At 36.7% G+C, this 23,347-nt stretch overlaps 2 protein-coding genes across 4 annotated transcripts; both read left to right on the forward strand.

Moving 5' to 3' along the window:
- The first annotated feature begins 5,695 nt into the window (after window positions 1–5,695).
- Window positions 5,696–17,989, forward strand: LOC306653827 (uncharacterized protein). Of its 2 annotated transcripts, XM_079126866.1 has the most exons (3): window positions 5,696–5,835; window positions 10,937–11,129; window positions 17,759–17,989. In XM_079126866.1, the coding sequence occupies exon 3, from the start codon at window positions 17,780–17,782 to the stop codon at window positions 17,969–17,971; it is 192 nt and encodes a 63-aa protein (XP_078982992.1). In that variant the 5' UTR covers window positions 5,696–5,835; window positions 10,937–11,129; window positions 17,759–17,779; the 3' UTR covers window positions 17,972–17,989. The 2 variants fall into 2 exon arrangements, with proteins under 2 accessions (XP_078982992.1, XP_078982991.1); XM_079126865.1 differs by lacking the exon at window positions 10,937–11,129 and having other exon boundaries at window positions 5,697–5,835.
- LOC306653828 (uncharacterized protein) lies at window positions 5,715–23,263 on the forward strand. Of its 2 annotated transcripts, none has more exons than XM_079126867.1 (2): window positions 5,715–5,835; window positions 23,039–23,263. In XM_079126867.1, the coding sequence occupies exon 2, from the start codon at window positions 23,081–23,083 to the stop codon at window positions 23,234–23,236; it is 156 nt and encodes a 51-aa protein (XP_078982993.1). In that variant the 5' UTR covers window positions 5,715–5,835; window positions 23,039–23,080; the 3' UTR covers window positions 23,237–23,263. The 2 variants fall into 2 exon arrangements, with proteins under 2 accessions (XP_078982993.1, XP_078982994.1); XM_079126868.1 differs by lacking the exon at window positions 5,715–5,835 and adding an exon at window positions 20,048–20,089.
- The last annotated feature ends 84 nt before the right edge of the window (window positions 23,264–23,347 follow it).

The following is a 23,347-nucleotide window of genomic DNA, read 5'->3' on the forward strand; positions in this document are numbered from 1 at the left end:
AAGAATTAGCTTTTCCTGTTATTCATGTAACAATGAATGCCAAAGTAAGCTTGTAAAAGAGACAAACCAAAACAATCTCCAACAATGGAAAGAGGATAATGCAAGCAATGAAAAATTAGAAATTCTTTTTCTTTTGTCATTAAATGTAGATCAAATATTGAGATCCTCTACCAAGATTAATTCCACAGAATTGCCTTTGAGTCTTTCTATTCCCTCACAGGAGTTAGGTGACCCACAATCTGGGCCTCCCCTTCCTGCTGTGCCACAGTGCAGCAGGACCTGCACAGGACTCTTCCCTAACAGGCAGCATCTAATTCTCAGATAATACCTTATCAGAAACAGACAGAGGCACCCACATGTGGTGCTGTCACATCCTCAGTTTCTAATGAAACACATCCCTTAAAGTTCTGCCTCTTCATGTGACCTCATCAGTCTCTGATATTCTTATCTGAAATAGGATAATAATTTCTGCTTCATAGGTCCTGTGAGAAGTACCCAAGATCAGATATGTAAGTATTTGGCTTAGTGCCTGATACATGGTGGGTACTCAGTAGCCTAACAGAATCAAGAATGCAGAGGGCACAAGCAGACAGCTCATAATTAATCCACTTTGTAACCCCATACCCATTCTGACAATGACTGTTTTCCAGTTGTCTTCACCATAGAAAAAAACTTTTGGTAATCATCAGTGCAGTCATCTTAAAATCTAATATTTTTCAATGCAAAAATTCTATCAATGGAGAACAGATCATTGGGTACCAAGGGTGGAATGATGGGGGGATAACTATGAAGGGGTAGTAGGAAAGAATTTGGCAAGGGGAGAGATAGGATTGTTCTGTTACCTGATTTCAGTGATGGTTATACAACTTAATGCAATAGTCAAAATTCATAAAATGTACACCAAGAGAGTGGATTGTATTATATGTCAACAAAAAAATATTTTTTCCAGTACAGGAAATTGAATTTAAGACCTCTCGTGCATGCTAGCCAAGCATTCTACCACGGAACTATACCCCCCAGCCCTTATTTGTTTATTTGTTTACTTGTTTATTTGTATTTTGAGACAGCCTCACTAAATTACCCAGGTTAGCATCAAACTTGTTGTAATCCTGCCTCAGCCTCCCAAGTAGTAGGCATTACTGGTATGTGCCACTACACCCAACTCAAAAATATTTTTTTAATTGTAAAAACATCCAATCTTTTCTAACTACAGAATAACTCGAAACAGTGACACAATAAACTTTTATGTCTGAAACGTTATAACAAACATATTCTATATTACCCTAAAATTAACAGAAATCAAATCCAATTTCAAACTGGCTCTGATTTCTTCAAGCACAAGATGTCAACACTATAAAAAAAATACAAGTCACTACTTTTCTATAACAGAAACAAAAAAAACACTTTAGAAATGTACTTACAACAACACAAAAATACATGTGGTACTCTCTATCTACAAAGGGGAGTTTTTTGACATTTCTGGCATGGCTTTATAAATCCCTACTTTGCTGCCTAATTAGTAGGTTTCTAATGAGCATGGATTATCATACTCAATCTCCAAAAAGTAATAAACAAATAGTCGGCTTCAAAGATTTAAAACAGCTTAAAATGATTACACATGTACACAGCAAGAGATGACAATCTACCTAAAACTCAATACATGCATTATGCTTCCTCCCCCACACAGATTCCAGTTCTGGGCATGGAACCCGGCAGGAAGTGCTCAGTTCCTGAGCTAAAACAGGACAGGGTGATGCATTTTTAAAAAGCCATAACACGGATCATTCATAAAAGATGAATTTAAAAACTACACAATGGCAAAGGTGAAAACACAAACATGTTTTACCACAGTCATCTTTTGGTTTCACTGTATGTAAAAGTCTTGATCACCAAATTACAATTAGACTTTTCTTTCTTTTCTTTTTAACAATTCAAATAAGCCAGGGAAGAACAAAGCAATGTGATAGTGAACATATTGAAAACAACAACCTGAAGGGATCTCAACAAGTAAACAAATTAGTCAATACCTACAATGAACTCTACTGAATGATTAAAAAGGAATGAGCAATTGATACAACAAAGATGTTCCTAAAATAATTAAGAGGGAAGGAAGGTAGGCCTCCCCCAAAAAACACATGAACTTAAAGATTACCTTTAGATTAAAAACCTAGAAAATACAAACTCATCTACAGTAATAGATCAGGTGTGGCCTGGAGGAAAGCAGCTAGACAGATTACAAAAGATCAAGAGGAAATTCTGGGGGGTGATGGACACACTCATTATCTTGATTGTGGTGATGATTTCCTTGGTGTTCACATGTAAAACATCAAATTACACATGTTAAACATATGCAGTATTAATTATATCTCAATAAAGTTGCCTTTTTAAAAGTTTTTTTTAATTAAAAAATAAAAGCTTCTTTCCTGTCTAGATATTCAGGTCACTCTCTTTTTCAAGCAGGTACATAGAAAAGTCATAAAACTGCAATACCTTCCGCCAGTAAATTTGCATACATAATCCAAACCTTAATCTCAAATAATTATAATTTAAAAATAACAAGTGTTACTATTTACATAATTGTGACTATGTGCCAGGCACAGTTGTAAATATTTTTCTTGTATTATCTAACCCTCACATCAACCTTAACTTACAAGTGAGGAAACTGAAGCACTGAATAGTCACACAGCTGGTAAGTAGAAGAGGTAGGATTTGGACCCAAGGAGCACAGAGTTCAATTCCTTGCCCACCCTGCTGTACTGCCACTCCCAAAATACAACGAAGTACGTGAAAATAGGAAGCACTGAACATTGCACTGTAATACTTCCCACATTCAAAATATACATATCTGTTAAAATCTGAAACATTCACATGAGACTAAATAAAACAACAATGACCTTCATTTCTTCTTGTCCTAATGGATGGAAGAAAAAGAAAAGCTAGACAACCTGTTTAAAACTCAGAAGAAATAAATGGTAGGTTGATCAGTTATTGGGAAGGTGGTTCACACATTCTCAATCCAATTCTCTTCATTGCCCTCAAAACCCTAAATATTTTAATTAAAGCCATGAGGGAAGAAAAAAATCTAACAAAGAAAACAGGAAAAAATGTGAATGTCATTAGCTGATCTCTCAAATACCTTACTGGCTCCTTAATTCCATCCAGAAACTCAGCTTCTGATAAAAGCTCCCCAGGTGATTGTCACCACCTGCAGCCAAAGTTGAGAACCACTGATTTGGATTTCTAATTAAAGGAGGACAAAAAAAAAAGCAAGGTGCCACAAACAGCTTTGGTAAAACATGACCAGAAGTTTTCCAAGTCCACACTGAACTGCTGTTCACATGCAAACTTTTTGAGTTCAAGTTTTAATAAGTAGGTAAAAATATGCATGCAGGATATGAGAAAGCAGGAAGCATAGTAATAACCTTTTTATTAATGCAAACTAGTGGTAAACTGGATGGAAGAACTTGAAGAAAAAGCTCTATTTTGGATGTTGTCAAAATAGATAACATAAAGCATAATAGACTTTTCAATTTTTTGGAATGCTAAATTGGAATCATGACATCAAGTCAATAGACTAAAATCAGAGAAAAACACGCCTAATATTCACTGCATTTAAAACACATAACAACACACTGGGAATATGGTTACGAGGCACGGGTTGAAAACATACTGTCTATACCTTTAGCACATGTCCTGAATCACCCTTTCTTTAAGGCGCACTTCTTCCAGAAGATTCTAATTCAGTCTATCTGGGGTGTGGCCTGACAAGCTCCCAGGTTATGCTGATGCTGCTGGTAGATGGACCACGCTTTGAGCAATAAGGCCCAACAACTTGAATACTGGTTTTAACATCAGCCAATTGGCTTACAAATATGGTTATACCTAGGACCCAAGAAATAAGTGTCAACAGAATTACTAATTCAGGTCAAAACCGGGCGGGGTGTCGGGGTGTTGCTGGGGAAGCGTGAAAGCAAATACTTGTTTGTATAGTCTATGGTGCTAAGGACCATAGAATACTATGTTCTTGGTTCCAACCTAGTAGATAATCAGGGTTATTAAGGTCTACAAGTTTTTTTTTTTTTTTTTTTTAATTGCCGAATCTTTATGGCTTTAAAAAAAAGTACTCGATGAAGGCACCAAATTAATTAATGACGTAAGTCAAACCCCAAAATAATCCGTGAAAAGCACTATTTGTACGTATGAATGCAGGCCGCCATAATTTGGTAACAAATACCGAGTTTATGTACTGGGCTCCATTTTGTCCTAAAGGAATTTTCCTGAACATTTTCGCTGTAAAGCTCAGGCTTTCCGTACTGTTATGTTTCAGAACTTAGAAGCTCTTTGGAAACAATAAAAAGTGGGAGCTCAGGGAGAAAGCTTCGGAAAAGTCTCAAAACTCAAAAGTAAAATCCCGGGGAGAGAAGATGGGCAAACAGTTCATCAGTTCAAGTGAAGGAACACCTCAGGTGGCAGAAGCTCCACGTTCTTACCTATGATGGTGGCGGGTTTGGGTTCGGGCTTTGTTTTGTAACTATCCAGGGCCACAGGCGGAGTAGTACCTGATTGTGGAAACTCTGACTAAAGAGGCAGCTGGCTACCCAAACCAAACTTCAGAAGCTTGGGGGAATTCATTTTTCAAGCTTGCTTCCCTTTTCCCAGGCTCTCCCTGCGCGACTGGGAACTCAGCCACTGCCCAAACGTAAAATGAACGAGGAAGCTTCGCCGTCGTACTGAAGCCAGAGCCAGGATTTAAGATGGCGGCAAAACATTAGGTAAAAGGCCCAGATAACGCACGGAATCTGCCCAAAAGGAAAATGGCCCTTGGTCTCACGACTTTCAAAAAAGTCCAAATCAAAAATGGCAACAGAGTCAAGCTGTTTAGACGCTGGGGACGTCATGAATATGATTAGCAGGTGACGAATCAAGGTTACCCACAGTGAAGTGTAGCTGAAGTGATCAAGGGAAAGTAATATAGTATTTCCGTGGTTTTATTAATATCGGGAAATTGCTGACATAAGGGTGAAAACTATTTTCGATAAGGACGATTATAGAAGACAGGTTGTAGAGTAAAAGGTGGCTTTCACAATGCCGGAGAAACTTTAAATAAAATAGCTATCTTTAAATGTAACTTCCTCCATAATTTTTTGAATGATCCAGAAAAGTAACACTTTCGCCCCTGAAACAAAAACCATAAAGGGGAGAGAACACGGAAATAAGTTAGTGAAAGGCATTTATTTCCCACCTCCCGGCACTAGCGTTTCCACACGAAGAACTAAGGGCGGAAGCGTCGGAGACGGCGACCAGGTCTCACTGCGCATGTCCGCTCTCCAGCCCAAGACGGGGAAGTTCTGGTGTTCGGTCCCTCCGCCCCCTAGTTTTCAAGGCCCCAGTGCAGGGAAGCAGGTTATAGTGTTGAGTGACAGAATCAGGCGCTTTATGATTGGTCGAGTCGGGTAGCACAGAGCGCCAAGAATGGCTGACTAGTATTTGGTTCATTCAGTAAATATTCGTCAAGTGCGCATCAAAAGACAACTGTGTACCCTTTTGATGTGTTGTTTAAATTTGATTTGTTTTCTTAACATTTTCAGTTTCAACAATTTACTGGGGCTGACATTAAATGAACTGCGCCCTAGTTCTTTCAGTGACCGCCGCCGCTGTCATTGGCTAGCACTTCGCCTAAGAGCCGGAGACGCGAACTGACGAACTGCGCATGCGCCGAGGCTCCAGCACAGGGCGAAGGTTGCCAGAATCCGGGGCTGCAGCGGAGTGAGATTCGGCCTCACGTGCCTGCTGGCGGCGGTGGCGGCCTAGGAAAGCGCAGCGGCTGGTGGGCAGGTGAGAGCGCTGAAATCTAAGGCGGAACAAACAGTTTTCTCTCCAACTGAAGAGGAGAGGAGGCTTGTAGGTGCCCCCACACACAAAGGTCGTGGCGTCCTCCCTGTCCTTGGGGGTGGAGCCAAGGAGGAGGCTGGCCCTCTAGGAGGCTGAGGACTTTCTTTTAAAATAGCGTAGGCAGTAAATACTTGCTGGTGGGATGTGGGTGGCTAGAAGGTGTTTAGTATCGTAGGCAGAGTTGGAATAGAGCTTCCACTCACTCACCTCCACCATGCAGTAGATGGAAAAGATGTTCTAGGGAAAGCCCCAGTTGCACCTGCGCTCCATCTTCCAACAGGGCCTCTCTAACTCCTACACTTGGAAGGGCCAGCTGTCTCCAAGGCTGTTAATGGGTGAAGGCTACCCCCTGATGTTTAACTGGATGGCAGAACTGTCGTACACCACGGTCATGCCAACTTGTAGGAAAGCAGAAACAGGACTTAGGGCTTTTGACAATATTAAGGAGATCGAAATGCATTGGAAATGGAAGAGATCTCCTGAGGTCATGTTCATCTTCCTCACAGATGGGACCAAACTGAAACCCTGTTACTCTTTCAGAGATTGGTGTGGCAGTTTCATTCATTAACATTGTGGGTTTTTCCATTAACAAATGTACGTGTGTGTTTGTGGCACTGCTTTAGAAGATACAGCAGTGACCAAGACAGGTAGGTTCCTGACCACATGGAGCTTATATTCTTGTGATGGGGGAATAAACGGTAAACACGAACACCCATAAATGGACAAGATGTTTCTAGAATCTAGGTTATTTTCCCTGGGAAGCAGACATGGAGATTTGTGAATATTTATGTGAGAGGACTTTTTCAGGTCATCACCAATGAAGAAAGGAAGCAGAATTGGGCAGATAGGAAAAGTGGGGTAGCAAGCCAGGTGCCCTGGTGCAAGTCTATAATACTACTCCAGAGGTTGAGGCAGGAGGACTTTACGTTCAGGATCAGCCCCTGGCGACTTAGCCAGACCTTGTCTAAAAACTAAGATTGGGGTTGTAGCTTTGTGGTAAAACAACCCCCAGGGTCCAATTCCCATTACCAAAACAAAGCAAAAAAAAGAAAAGAAAGAAAAAGGAAAAACATGAATTTTTTTTTTTTTTTTTTTTTTTTTCCCCTTTGAGATGAATTCAAAGGGAGTAGAAAAAACAAGTATGGTTTTGGAAAATGAGTCAACTCAGCAGAGACTTTTATGCAGTAGTTTTTTGGGTCTCTTTCCTCCCATACAGCATTTGTATTTGAATTGTAGCTTCTCAAGCCAGTATTCTCCCAAAGATCAAGAATTGTGCCTTATTGATCTTGATGTTTTCCCCTGAGCCTATCATGGTATTCCTAGCATGTTGTAAACAACAAGACTAAGTGAGCATGTGAATAAAATTCATGTCACACATCCTCAAAAGTTGGTAAACCCTAAATGATGTGAGCATGGAGACATGATTGTATTTGGATCAATCTTTACAATATTTCCTAATTTTTAAGTTATAACCAAATGTTAGAATATTAGGTGATGATGTGTAATGGCATTGATCAAGCAGTCTTTAGAGGTGCCTATTTTATGTATGATATTTATTAAAGCTAATGTACTTCACTAATAATAACTGTCATGTATTGAGCACTTCCCACATACTAGGTACTGTAGCTATGAATATTATATATTATATATGTATATATATACATATATACACATAAATTTCATAATGTGGCTCCATATTGCAGATTACAAGATGGAGGCAGGAAAGAATTTGCCAGAGTTTATAACTTATTTGTGATGGATGTTAGAATTGATTCTTATCTTTACTCAAAGCCTTTGCTCTTAAGTAACCAATGTTTCTGAAAATGCAGAGTGAGCCTCTTTCACACTAGGACTCTCACATTTAATCAGTTGGCAACTATAATTTTATTAGCTGTTATTGCAGAAACAAACATGAAATTATTCCTTCCTTTGCACTTTGCTCTTTTAGTTTTCCTATTTCCTTCACAGTTAGCTTATGTTGCTCTCCCAAACTAGACTGTTAACTGTCCTAACTCATCATAAATTCTGATTACAGAATCACACCACTCTCCACAATAGAAATATCCCTAAAGACCACAAAACCTTTCTTGAGAGTCTGGATATTTTTACTCTTTATCTAACTAATTGCCAAGAGAAGCAGGGCATTCATTCCTGTTCACTCCTGATCTTGTTACACTCCAGGTTAAAGCCAGAACTCTTTTTTCTTTTCAAACAATCAAAATAGTAATAATAGCTGGCCATCACCGAGCCCAGACTAAGTGCTAGGTGTTGTGCCAACTGCATACCCACCTTATGATATGGAAGTCATTATTCTCCTTTTTTGAATGCCAGAACTGAGGCATAGTGAGATTAAGTGACTCATCCAAGCCACGTGGCCAGAGGTAAAGTGGTAAGGTAGAGATTCAGAGCCCAAGTGGTATGATTCCACAGCTTATTCCTTAATCACCCGATGGCAATGCAATCCTACTAAAAGGCTTTATTGTACATTACTTTCTGAAAACTGGCAGGCAGAAACTAGATCCTGATGGGCTTTTTATGCTGTATTAGGAAATTTTAGATTCTACCCTCCAAAAATGTCACTAAAGGCTTCTGAGCAAAGCAGAAACACAATTTCATTTGGTTTGGTTTTTGTTTTGTTTTGTTTTGCAAAATGTTTTTAAAAGTGTAAAAACTGGATTAGTGGGAGTTGACTGAAATAGTGGTTTAAACTCTAGCTGCAGAATTATCTAGAAAATGTATTTAAAAAGATTATTGGACACCACTGTAGGGGCAACCTGAGAATTTGCATTTCTAGTAAGTTCCCAGGTGATGGATAATGCTACCAGTGAGGAGACCATGTTGAGAATCACTGGACTAAGAAAGAAGATTCATTTGAGAGGCCAGTGAGGGTCTAACTGTGGCCATGGGGAAAGATCATGTCAAATGGTAGGAGGTGGTCACCAACTTGAGTGTGAGGAAAAGGGCAGGATCCACTATATCCAAGTTTCTTTTTTTTTTTGCAGTTTTTTTTAATTTTTTTATTTTTTATTATTTATTTTAATTAAAAATCATAAATTTACATAGGGCAATATTGTTTGATTCATTGTTACTTTTTTCCTTCCCCCCACCCCTCCCACCCCTCTTTTCCCTCTATACAGTCCTTCCTTCCTCCATTCTTACCACCCTCCTTATCCCTAACCCTCAACCTAACCCTAACCCTAACGCTAACCCCTTATAACCCCCCTTATATGTCCTCATCCGCTTATCAACGAGATCATTCGTCCTTTAGTTTTTTGAGATTGGCTTATCTCACTTAGCATGATATCCTCCAATTTCATCCATTTGCCTGCAAATGCCATAATTTTATCATTCTTCATGGTGGAGTAATATTCCATTGTATATATATGCCACAGTTTCTTTATCCATTCATCAACTGAAGAGCATCTAGGTTGGTTCCACAATCTGGCTATAGTGAATTGAGCAGCTATGAACATTGATGTGGCTGTATCTCTGTAGTATGCTGATTTTAAGTCCTTTGGGTATAGGCCAAGGAGTGGGTAGATCAGTGGTACAGAATAGAGGACATGGATACAAACCCAAATAAATACAATTTTCTCATACTAGACAAAGGGGCCAAAAATATGCAATGGAGAAAAGATAGCCTCTTCAACAAATGGTGCTGGGAAAACTGGAAATCCATATGCAACAGAATGAAACTAAATCCCTATCTCTCACCCTGCACAAAACTCAACTCAAAATGGATCAAGGACCTCGGAATCAGACCAGAGACCCTGCATCTTATAGAAGAAAAAGTAGGTCCAAACCTTCAACTTGTTGGCTTAGGATCAGACTTCCTTAACAGGACTCCCATAGCACAAGAAATAAAAGCTAGAATCAACCACTGGGATAGATTCAAACTAAAAAGTTTTCTCTCAGCAAAGGAAACTATATCCAGGTTTCTGAATAGAATGACTTAGTATATGATGCCTTTAAAAAATATATATGTATATAGGAAATCCAAGTAGAATAGCACTTTGGGAAGGAAAGAATTTGTTTTTATGTGAGATGGTTTTAGACTATTTTCGAAAACGGGTTACAAGTGAATAGTATCAATTAGATGGACTTATGGACAGATCTAAGGTAGAGGTGAGGGTGCAAGAGCCGTTAGTGGATGCTTTGTAATACAAACTTAGGTTGTGAATGAAACCACCCGGAGTCAACCAAAGACAGATCTTTGAAGATGATGAGTAGGTGGGTGGAAACCAAGGAGACAGTAAAGGAATCTGAGAAAGGACAGAGTCCAAGTACTTAACAAGTTTTAAAAACAAATAAAATGTTTCAAAGATATCAAGTAAAGAGACAGGTTGGTGATTGTTATAGTTTGGTTCTTAAATGTCCCAGAAAGCCAACAGCTTGGTTGTCAGTCATCCTGTGCTGCTATTGGGAGGTAGTGGAATCTTCAGGATGTGTGACCAAATGGAAGTAAATTAGGTCATTGGGAGTGTGCCCCTGAAGAGGATGTTAGGATTCCAACCAGTTCCTCCCTCTCTCTTTTCCCAGCTGCTGTGAGGTGAGCAATTGAAACATGGTTTACTCTGCTACTGAAGATCCAAAGCAACGGGGCCAAGCTGCCATGAACTGAAATCATGAGCCAGGATGAATCTGTCTTCCTTTTTAGTTGTTTTTCTCAGATATTTTGTCACAGTGATGGAAAGTGACTACAATAGTGATCTTTAGTAGTCAGAGTAGTTTCCATGGAGAATGGAACAAAAGCAGATTAGTTGAGTTTGAAGATGGAATGAGAAGCCACCCTAGAAAAAGGTGCATTATTTGAAAAGAATGCAATTATATGGTACCTGGAAAGTAGAATGGTAAAGGGTGGTTGCTTTAGGGAGCTTCCATTTGGTTGTCTTCAATGGAGAAAATTGGTTGTGGTTATGCAGAGGAGGAGGAGCGGGAGGTTGAAGATAGAAGAGAGGAAGTTCTGGCATATCAACCGCACATTTAATCTTGGGCAGTCTGGCTATTTGCATGACACACATCCCCTTTCCCCCCACCAACCCAGCATCAAGTGGCAGCCATAATGTAAAATCAACAAAAGGGGATGGAAGAATTCTGAGACAACTCTATGAACAGTACAGCCTTTCTGATAAGTCACTCAGCCTGCCAATAGACTGACTGTCATGTCTCATTAGTCACTAATCTGTGACTTACTTCATATTTTCAACTGCTTACAGTTAGTGAACCTCCCCTGTAAGGTTTGTGATATTTTCAGTATATCATTTTTAATTATAAATACATTGAATTCACAAAACAAGGGGGAATAGCAAAAACCATAAAGTACATGCATCCATTTTAACCTTCACTATACTACCTGGCCACGGATCCATTTTTGACATAGCTGTACTCAGCAGCCTGGCTGCTGGATACAGGTCAGTCTGACCTTGAATGGTGAGGTAAGGTCAGTGGTAGGATAGGATTTGTAGGATTCATTTTTCACAATTTAAAGAATGTTTCTAGCATTTGTTTTTGATAAAACTGGAAAAGTCTAGCAAAACTGATGTTATTTTGGTAATAGAAAAGGAAAATATTGTTTTTGCCATGCTGGTTAGTTGAATAGGTATGAAAATTTGCATTTTTTAAAAAAGCTTTTAATGGATACATAAAAACAAAAAAATTGTACATAAGAATGAGATACCATAATAATAAGAAGAATCATGTAAGGTTTCAGTGCATGTACAAATCAGGTTAAACAGATTCATCCCAAACTTTTGTCATTTCTTTATGGTAAAACAATCTCAAAATCTTTTCTTCTAGCTTTTTTGCTGTCCTTTCTAACGCGTACATAAGAAGTGCCAAAATCTGAACTGCTATATTAAAAATTGAGGATAAAAGAACTATTTTTAACACCAATGATTGGAATTTAGAATGAGGGATTCACAAACACCTAAGGCCAGCATTGTGACAGAAAAGTCCGTGTATAGTTTCAGTAAATTTCATGAAACGTAATCACAGGAGATGGGTTGATTAATTGTCTCACTTTCTAATGTTCTCTTCATGACTAAATTACATTTTATTAAGCTTTTAAACATTACTGTTTTTCAAATATTTTAAACAGAGTAGTAATGAAGGTTTTTTTTTTTAAATCTACCTTACACTGTGCCCAAACACCACCAGATGGCGCCCAGCAAGCCCCATAGGCAAAATGAAAATCTTTAATAGAATATTCCCTGCAGCTAGGTTGTTGTAGACCTAATTTTGTAGCAAGAAGTAATAAAACTTCATGGATTTATTTGACACTATGCTACATAGAAGGAGTAGTCTGACATCTACAGCTCAACTGTTTGATATTTTCTAGGAAACAACTGCTTACTGTCCAGTTCTGTCACCCAGAAACCTTGATATAGCTTAGAATGTAACAGATTTCAGAAAACTCATCAGAGGCCCTAATAATAGAAATTGAAGAGGCAGTAATTTCTTTAATGCAAACTAGGGTAACGGAAAGTTGCTATCCTAGACAGAAATGAGTTGAAGAATATTTATGATCTGGGGGTTTAGCTTAATGGTAGCGCACTTGCCTAGTGTTTGTTAGGCCCCCCAGTTCAGTGCCCAGTGCCACATACACACAAAGATGAAGAAGAAAAAAATATATGTAATCTAAATATAAGTGTCAGTATTTTCTTTTCTTTGCCTTTAAGTTTGAAGCTACTCAAAAAGATTGCAGCATTTGTAATGAAGTGAAGGTATATCAGACTTCCTCCCCTTAGGTTCATAAACATCTTCCTATCCATTCTGTATTGAGAACTAAGCTAAAGAAAACTGAGCTAAACAGCCCAACTCTGGAGATCTGGACACTTGTTCTCTAATTTTTATCAGGTAACATGAGACCACTGTTAAGTACACTGATACACTTGACATGAGACTCAGAATATGCCAGGCTTTACATGCCAGGCTAGTTCACCTCAGTAACCTTCATAAGTATCCACCACATTCTTCTTATGTTCTTCTTGTCCTCCTCATTCCCTGGAAATTCTGAGACTGTACTGTCCAGGCTGAGATGCTAATTTTTTTTGTTGTTTGTTTTGTTTGGTTCTGGGGATTGAACCCAGGGGCGCTCAACCACTGAGCCACATCCCCATTCTTTTTAATATTTTATATTTAGAGACAGGGTCTCACTAAGTTGCTTAGGGCCTAGATAAGTAGCCAAAGCCGGCTTTGAACTTGCAATCCTCCTGCTTCAGCTTCCTGAGCAATTTGGATTACATGTGTGCACCACCATGTTCAGCAGGATGCTAATGCTTAACTTTTGAGAACTGTTTCATAGAATACCAGCTGAGCCTTTTAAAAGATCCCAAACTCTAAACTGAGTGCCACAACTGACAATAATCCTTGAGTCAGTTGTTTCGTGTGTCCTCGTTTATAAAATGGCCTTTTGGTCTCACAAAGTTGCTCTGAAAACAAAATGAATATGTAACTTTCTGAATAATGCATAATGTGTATTTTTGAGAGAAAAGTATTAAAAAGCACAATCCGAATGAAGATTGTCTCTAAATATTTTCTAAACCCAACAAAAGGCATTTCAGTGAATAAAATAATGTCTGCTCTTTGTTGCTTACCAATCTCCCTTCATTTCTCTTGAAATGACTTATTTTAGGGAGTAGCCTTTTATTGCTCTTTAAATCAGATCACTGTGAGCAGATTCTTAAATTATTTCAAACTTGGGAATTCTGATATCCATAGGCTATTCCACACCACTTGGAATGACTTACCAGGTGTTTTGAGGGAAGGACTATCTCTAAGTAAATTGTTTGTTTCCCAAATTGCAGCTCCTAGTTTCTCTGCTACTCAGCACTATGACCCTTGGTAAAAGTCAAGGTTTTAAAAACCTTTTGTCAAGTCTATTTAAAAAACAAGTTAAGAAATCTGTCAATTCTTTGAATTATCCTGAAAAGCGGCATATAGAGGATTTTAAAATTTATAAGAATATTTGTCAACAGGAATGGGTCAAATTAGAATATCTCCATAGAAGCAAATGCTGTGTAAAGCAGTTAAAAATCATAATGAAGGTGAGAAGAAAAGATTACAAAACAATGTCATGATCCCCTTTTTTAAACCAAAAAGATTTTGTTTTTTCCCTTGTTTCCTTATTCCTTTTCCTTACTGATTTTAAAAAGTAAGCGTATAATATTAGAGGAGGGCAGTAATATTAATTTTTATTTTGAAAAAACCCCACAGGAAAATTGAGATGAAATAGTGTTAAAATTTCGTTCCCAAAATGTGTTTGATTGTAAAAGCTCTACAAGAGGATATGGACAAAATAAGTCACACATTACCTAACTTCCATATTAAATAGAAAATTTTAAAGCTATATTGCCTTTTTCTTAAAACTAGCTATGAGCCTTACTCAGGCAAAGAAGACACATAACATGCTGGGAAACTGTTCAGGAAAATAAAGCAGATTAAAGTTACACGACAGTGCCATTTGAAAAGAGTGCATGTTCCACCTCGCTGGGCGGGGATGAACTATTATATAGTCAGTGTGACCGAGTTCTTATGTGGATTAAATGTGAAGGCTCTAAAAGAACTTTGTAAAATAAAAAGCTCAATTATCCTGATCCTAATCATTTTCCAAGCCTCTCAAAGGACAACAGAATAATCTGTCAGAAAATAGTCTCCTGCTCTCTCACCTCCATTAGCCAAATGAATATGTGAGATGTGGAGAATTTGAGGAAATGAGAACCTGTAGGTGTTCAGTAAACATTAAAACAATTAATCTTAAATCAGTCCTCATTACTAACCCGGAAGTACTGCACTGGGCCTCACTGATGTGTAACAAATAGTTTTCGGCCAAAATAGATAGTAATTCCCAGATTAGATTTAACTAAATCTCAAAACGAATACATAACTCCTCAAGTTATCCAGATGGAAAGAATAATAAGTGTGCTAAACACTGTATATGTAAAAATAGTTTTCCTCTTTTGTCTTCAATTCACAAATATCCAAAAGATGATGGGGCTACTTGATCCTACTCTGAGATCCTACTCTTACTCTTCTTAAGGATGGGTCACAGTACATTCATGTCATACTATGACCTACATACAGAGAACAGTACAACACTTTCTCAAATATTGCTATTATAAATAGTAGTCTAATTCATTCTGAATTTTAGATACTGAGTTATTAGTCCCTATGTTGTTGTTATATCCTTTGTCCAAACTATTTTCTTTTTTTGTAAGCTGTTTTTCTAAAAGCTTATGATTCAGAAAAAAAGCTAGCTAATGTTGAAATTATGTTAGTGGTTATGGAGAAGTAAATGTTGAATAGCAGAGATGTCATCAGTTAAAAGTAATGTGGCTTTATAACCTCATATTGAGAATAACAGATGCAAAAGACATCTTGAGTATTGAGAAGACTGGATTTGAATGAAATATTTTGGTTAGCTTTCGATTACTGTGACAAAATACCTGAGATTATTCAATTTATAAAGAGGAAAGGATTATTTTAGCTCAGTTTTGGAGGTTTCAGTCTAGTTGTTTCATTTTTTCATGGGCCTAGGACAAGGCGGTACATCATGGTGGGAGAATATAGTGGAGGAGGCTGCTCACCTCATAGTGACCAGAAAGCAGAGAGAGAAAGGGGCAGGGGTCCCAGTGGTCTCTTCAAGGGCATGCCCCAGTGAAAAACTAACTTCCTGCTACAAGTCTTCATCTCTTAAAGGTTCTAGCACCCTACATTAGCATGATAGGCTGGCAACCAAACCTTCAGCAGTTGGGCCTCTGGGAAACACCTATCCAAAGTATGGCAGTCTCTTCTAGACCTTTAGTTCAAGGTGTTTTGTGAACCAGAATGCCACAGGTCAGTCAATACAAGCCATTTGCAGCCTCTATCCCTCCTTTCCTTTAGGAAGTAAACCTTATTAGAATTTCTCCCTCATTACTCCACGTTACCTAATTCCCTCTCCCAATTATTGTACTATTCTGTCAAATCTCAAACGCTCTATAAAGATGTTTGCACAGTGGGCTTCACAACCAAATTTATCATGAGTCAGATATTTATGATTGATTTCCTCCAAAAATGAAACATAAACTAAAATAAAAGGTACAGTTTCATTATGGGGACAGTGGCACAGACCTGTGATCCTGGCTCCTAGAGAGGATGAGGCAGGGCTACCACAAGTTTGAGCAGGTTTCAAGACCCTGCCTCAAAATACTTTTAAAAAGTCCAAGAATATGGTAGAGCACCCTTGAGTTTAATCCGTGGTCATTCCCTGCTTCTCACCCACACAAAAGGTATAGTCCCTAAGGGTTGCAAAGTTTTAAGATACCAGAGCACTTTAGAAAATGAAAAGGCCATAAAATATGTTCAAAGTAGGTCATGTTTTCTTCATCTTGTGCATTAAGTTTAGCAGCAGAATCCTTACAATATGTGAATTTAGACCTTGGGGAGAAATGTTTTACATTGCTGGGTATAATATGTTATAAGCATAATGCTTGCAGCCTTCTGTTTATTTTTCATACACAGAACAGACACTTCAGGCTTTTTTGCTCAGTACTACTATATTTTAATACTGATTTAAGTGTTATTGGATAAAAAGAAGTTCTGTTTAGACATATTTCTAGTGGCATTTATACAAAATATATAGTCTTCTAGGGAATTTCATGGTACTAAATAACTCATAGGTGCAGTTGAAGCAAATTCTTAGCATGACCCACAGAGGATGGAGCCGGCCTTATCCTTCTGTGCTTAGAAAGGAACTTGCAAAACGGGACCATTCGTATCATCACAAGGTATAAAGTAGTTACTAATGAGTGCCCCTTAAATATAAAAGTATAAGGAAGCTTTAAAGGTTTTCTGGACTTGAGTTCACAAAACCAATAGATCTCAGAACACAGCTTTCCTGGGCCCCGTGCCGTGCTTTCCAAATCAAAGACAGGAAAAAAATCTATTTTAAACACCAACTAGCTTTATATAACAAGGCAATTTTCTAGCCCCAATATCTTCTGTAAACTGGGTTGACAGTAACTAGTGGTTCAGGGCAAACATTCTAAAATGCATGGTTCAACACGTAAGTGTGGAGGTAACATTAATTCATTCTAATTCAGCGCTCCCAAGCAGGGGTTTTTGCTACAATTGGAATCTGTACTTTACTCATTCTAATCTTGTTGAAAGCTCATTACTTAAGTCACATCACAACAGGGAACCTAAATTGTTACTGCATGTTTAAAGATTAAGAATTTGATTATTTTGTTCAAATCGGGACTGAAGATAATAAGATAATTTTTTTGTGAAAAAAAGAGTCAGGAGAGGGCTGAGTCGTACATACCACTTGCCTACAATGCAAGAGGCATTAAGCTTTATTCCCAACAAATAAAAAATGAATTCAATTAAAAATTTAAGGGGCTGAGGTTGTGGCTCAGTGGTGGAGTACTTACCTCACATATGTGAGGCACTGGGTTCAGTTCTCAGCACCACATATAAACGAATGAAGAAAGTAAAGGTCCAACAACTAATATATATATATATATATTAATTAAAAACAACTAAAATATATATTAATTAATTTTATTAATTAAAAATTATATATATTAATTAAAAACTCTTAACTTCACTGTAGCTCAGAGAGACAACTGCTAGTAACAAATATAAAGAATACTGCATGCATGAGTGCTTCCAAAGATGTATATAGCTTTCCCAGCTGATAATGTCATTCCTTTACAGTCGTTGACTAAAAGTCTCCCCAACCTGAGTTCCTGATATCCCTTGGGTTTACATTATATCTCTTTACATATTAAAAATGTGTAAGTCATCCCTTGTTGGACGGCTGTGTAGTGCTTGTAGTGGTTTGTAGATGTGATTTGAGGGAGTTTGTTTTGTGATCTTTTCCTAGGTACACTGATGCCAAAGGACTATGAGCTTTCAGAACTTCTTGAGAGACTACAAAGTTCTGATTGTTATGGTACCCTTAATTGGGCTTATACATTTGGGGTGGCACAGAATCAAAAGCAGCCCTGTCTTCCAAATACCCAATAAGGACAACATTCCTGAGCCAGATAGTCTGACACTTGCAAGTCCACCAAAGAACCGGATCCAAGGGAAATAGTAGACTTGCGACTTTCAGGTAAGTTTCCTTTAATCTAGTCAATCATATTGTGTGTTCCAATGAGGGAAACTTGATTTTATAGAGCACTGGCAAGAGAAAAGCCAAATTGACAAGTGAGCTGTTGCTTTTATCATAACTTGCATTCTTCTTTCTTTTTTCTAAGACAGATAAAATGAATTGTTTCATTCCTAAGCACCTAATATTTTAGCTTCAAAATAATTTGTTCCTTTTGAGAACCACTAAAATTAAAAGGATACAGTTAATTAATTGAGAGCTATAGTCCCTCATTTGTAATTCCAAAGTCCAGAAAGGTCTAAAAAACAAAACTTCTGTCCTACCTCATTTGGCAGTAAAACTTGATCTTTTTTTTTTTTTTTTTTGCAGTCCTGGGGATTGAACCCAGGGCCTTGTGCTTGCAAGGCAAGCACTCTACCAACTGAGCTATCTCCCCAACCCAAAACTTGATCTTAATTGACATGAGGCAATTTGCAGTGTTTAAAATTAAAATTTTAATTTCACTGCAAAAATGTTGTGTTTGATTATGAGTGTTATACTATATCATAGTCATTGATTATGGATATGTACTATTTTGATTATAGATGTTTATGTAACATTATATTCATAAAGTCCAAGAAATTCCTGAACTGTGAATTCATTCATCTAGCCTCAAGGGTTCCAGGTAAAGAAGTATGGCCCTATAATTATAAAGCATTTTCCATTTTAATACACTTTTTCATTTTGAGTAGGGACTGTACTCTAAATGTTGGCATAAAGTAAGTCATTTTAAGATTCTACTTCTTAATACAAGGAGACTCTCAATCCAATTTTCTTCATTTATAAGAGGTGTGAAATTTTGTACTATAATTTAAGACTGTGTTATAATTATTGGTTACATTATATTAAATCAAGATTTTATTTTTAAATGTTCATAAGGAAAAGGGGAAAAATATGGCTTAAAATATTAGATACTTATTTAATATAAAAAGTGAGCTTAAAAGAATAACCCTCATATATTCCTTGTAAAATTTTGTTGTTATAGGAGGAATTTTAATGGGTATGAGCAAAAGTTACAGCATTTATTATATGCTTCATTTTTATATATTAGGTCTTACAGACTGTAATGAGATTGTGGTTGATGTTTTTCCCTATAACTCTTGTCATAAGAGCATAAGGGTCAGGTATAGTCACACATGGGGATTCCTTGTACAAAAAGAAATATAAGGAATATTGATTAAGGTATTCTTGGAGGAAAAAAAAGTTGAGAAAAGAAAGTGTCTCCTCTAAAAGATTAGACGAATACAGTAGGAGCTTAAAATGTCCATGCAGCAATAGTTAGGATAGTCATAGAAGTGAATATCACTAATCAAGCAAATAGAAGCAGATATTTAAATAGGCTTTGGGTAAGCAAAAGTTAAAACCAGATTTTAGAGTTAATTAAACACTGATTCCAAATAGTTGAAGTACATCAAAAGAATATAGTATATTTTGTCCATTTTTATTTTTACTTTTATTATAGAAAATGTATAAACACAGCTAAAAATGGAAGGTAGAAAAATGAACCCTTAAGTATCCATCATCCATCTCTAACATTTTCCTGCATTTTGCCAATCTTTTATTCATCCTTTCATTTTTTTTAATTGCTAGAATATTTTATAGCAGCTTCCAGGTGCCACTCTGTAGACCTTCAGTATACATCCTTTAATAGTAAACACAGGTATAATCACACAACCACATTTGTATTATCACACTGAGAAAATTGACAGTAGTTCCTTACTATAATTTGATATCCAGAGCCATATTTATATTTATCTATTTGTCTTAAAAATACATATATTCTTAGGGGTTTGGTGGAATTCAGATCCAAACAAGATCCACATACTGCATTTGATAAATAATGTCTCTTTCCAAACTATTAAATATCCCCTGCTAGTCTATTTTTAAAAAAATAACTTGCATTCTGAATTTGGTCAGTTGCACTCTTTTTTTGTCATTTAACAAATTCCTCTTTCCCCTTATTTTCTGCAATCTGGAAGTTAAATCAAAAAGTTTATTTGGATTTGGCTTAATTTTTTTAAGAATAAGAAGACTGCATGGATAGCACCATGGTGTATATCCCAGGTAATCACATTTCACATATAATGTATGATCCATTGTGGGTGTTGCTAACATTAATAGGTGAGTTATCAGTCTAATCTCTCCATTGTAAAGTTCTTCCTTAATCCCTTATTTAATAAATTATTAATATCTATTGGTGATTATTGCACTAAATTGGGAATTGGCATACTTTTCTATAAAAGGATCAGATAGTTTGCATTGCAGATTATGTGATCTCTGTCCCAACCACTCAACTTTATGTTGTAGTATATAAAAGCATTTATATACAGTATGTGATAAGCTGATAAGCCTAGTTGCATTCTAATAAAACTTTATTTACAGAAACACACAGTCTGTGGTTCCTGGACTTAATTAACCAGCCAATGTGATGACATAATCCATTATTTCATTGGGAATACCAAATGTTTTTATCATTCCTTCTATAATTTATTAGGTTAAAAACCAACTTTCTCTCAACTACTCAGTTACCTCAAAATGCATATATATAGAACAGACAAAAAAAATGCTCTATTTCCCTTTATTGGGTTTTAAAATAATGAATTAGTGTTCTAGTAGCTTAGGGATTTTGGTTTGGATATAAGTGTGAAATTTGTGGGTTTGCATACATTTCACTTATCTCTTTGTCTGCTCCATGTTGACTCCTACAACTTGTTTTCCTGTGAACTTTTGATATAACCCAGGGAGTCTTTGATAATATCCTTAATTTTTGGCAGAAAACTTCTAGTAGCTCAATTTGTGCATTTCTTGCTTCAGACCTAAAATCAGTCATTTTTCTTAAGAATCCTAAATCCTTTTAGGAGAAACTTTACCCGTTTTTATATCTTTAAATCACATTTTATGGCTTATTATCTCTTCAATTAGGAAGCCGACATGTAAGTTTTACTGTTAAGTATCCATCATTGAAAAACAATTAAAAAATCATCTGCTAGGCCTGTGCATTCAGAAACAATCAGAACCATGCCTCTGATGGTGATTTAGAATTATGGACCACACTGTTTAGAGAGTCTTAGCCAGCCTCAGTGGTACACACCTGTAACACACCAGCTACTCAGGTGGTTGAGGCAGGAATATCACAAGTTCCAGGCCAACCTCAGCAATTTAGCAAGACTCTGTCTCAAAAAATAAAAAGGGCTGGAGATTTAGCTCAGTGGTAGAGTTGCCTTGGTTTCAGTCCCCAGTGCCACCCAAAAAAAAGTTTTGATAGGGCTGAACGGACACCTCCAAACATTCTCCACAGCAACCCCAATATTTTGTTTCATTTCTTTTTCTTACACTTTAATTTGTTGCAGTCTGAACCAATGACCATAAATCAGTAAGTTTTTACCTCTTCAAAATGATTTGAGTATCACCAACATTTTCAATGATTTCTTTCCTTTTCATTTTGTACAGGTACTAGCCATAAGACGTGGTTACTGGTCTCATTACCTTAGGACTGTTAGAATTGCCAGTGTGGAATTCTTTGGAAAAGCAATGTGTCGTTATGTGTTGAAAGGCTTTTCTAACTAGAAAAATTATTTTATTAATCGTAGTTTGTATTGTTTGTGTATGTATAAGTTAAAATATGCAAATTACCATATAAACCTCACTAAGGTTTCATTTAAGTGTGTTCCTCAGATTTTACTGAATCTGAAATTATACTTAGATATCTTAAATGTTTGTGAAATACGATAGTTTTTTTGTTTTTGTTCTTTTCCTTCCTCATGCTATTTAAAAAAAAAAAAATGGTCCTTTAGGTTCAGGACAAAGCTGGCCATAGTTGCTTTCTTTATTTGAGCCCAGTTGCCATGGTTACAGCCCTTTAACTAAATTGGGAGCAGTAACCAAAATAGCACTTTGCATAACATTCCCTCTTCTCCTAACCTCTTTGCCTGTCCTCAGTTCACCATTTTGGTCTATATCACCATACTATGCCATAATCTACTTTAAGAAGTACTTTGGGATATAGTTAGATTAGTCTTATTAAGGGTGAATACTTTCCACAAAGCTGCATATTTCTGAAAGTAATTAATTATAGTCTAAACCTTCACCTTCAAAACACCAGTCCTCGAAAGGATAAGGCTCATGAGCTGAGATTTTTATTCTTTGTACACATTGTGATTAAAGTGTCAGGATATTATCTTTCAAGCACACTATTTACCACCTTCTTTCTTAAAGCAACTATTTCTGTATTTCTGCTTGTCTACTTGATGTATGATAACACTTTATGGTACATAGACTCATTGAAATAAAGTTTAAATGAGATCCTACTTTTCTCTTTGTTACTTTGCCTATTCCTTGGTTTTGTATTAATTGTCATTAGCCAGCATTTTGGTGAGAATTAGTTGATTAGAACATTAAAAGCTGAAAATCAGTGATTAGTAGCCTGTATCTATAAAAAAAAAAAATCAGCTCTGATTTTAGCCAAGTATTTAAAACATGGTATATACATTGATAAAGTGTGTTGTACAGATTTGTTCAGCTAAATGTAGACTATGTATTAGTACAATACCTATCTTGTTTTTATAATTATTTACAAGCACGATTTGATATAAATGTAGTTATTTTCAAAGGCCAAGCAGATCAAAGTTATGAAAACATAACGTTAAGTTTTCCCGTAAGAGAATACAAATATTTGGGACTATTTTTCTAAGACTCAGAAACTAGATTTTATAATGGTTCATTTCCCTTTAGAAGTGTGTCCTATTGAAATAATTGTACTCTAGCCTCCCTAGCTGTATCATTGGGTATTCCCAAGTCACTGAAATATAAGTATTTTTTCTTATGGGAGAGATTCATTGAAGAGTAAAGAAATATTAAGTCTTCATTGGTTTACTTTCTCATATTCTGAAGGCGTGTGAAAGTTTGAGTTCCTTTTTGTAAAAAATGGAGCAGAGCACTAAAATAAATTATTAAATTGCAGTCTACAAAATGTAGAATTATTTCTCTAAAATATCGTATTTTTATTTCTTACAGAAAGAAGCAACCTTGAGCCAGAACTTGATATCAAAAGAAGAAATGAAAAGCACCAGTTGGATTAGAAAGAACTGGCTTCTTGTAGCTGGGGTGTCTTTCATAGGTGTCCACCTTGGAACGTACTTTATACAGAGGGCTGCAAAACAGTCTGTAAAATCTCAGTCTGGGAGCAAACAACAAAAGAGTATTGAAGAATGAAGTGAAATAAATGTTTGGAATTAATAACATGTCATAAAATCATTATATGCCGATAATCTTCAGAAACAGAACAATTTAATAACAACAGTGCTGCATATTCAGACTTTCATT

Source organism: Sciurus vulgaris (genome assembly GCF_902686455.1).
Source record: "Sciurus vulgaris genome assembly, chromosome: 2".
Classification (NCBI taxonomy): domain Eukaryota; kingdom Metazoa; phylum Chordata; class Mammalia; order Rodentia; family Sciuridae; genus Sciurus; species Sciurus vulgaris.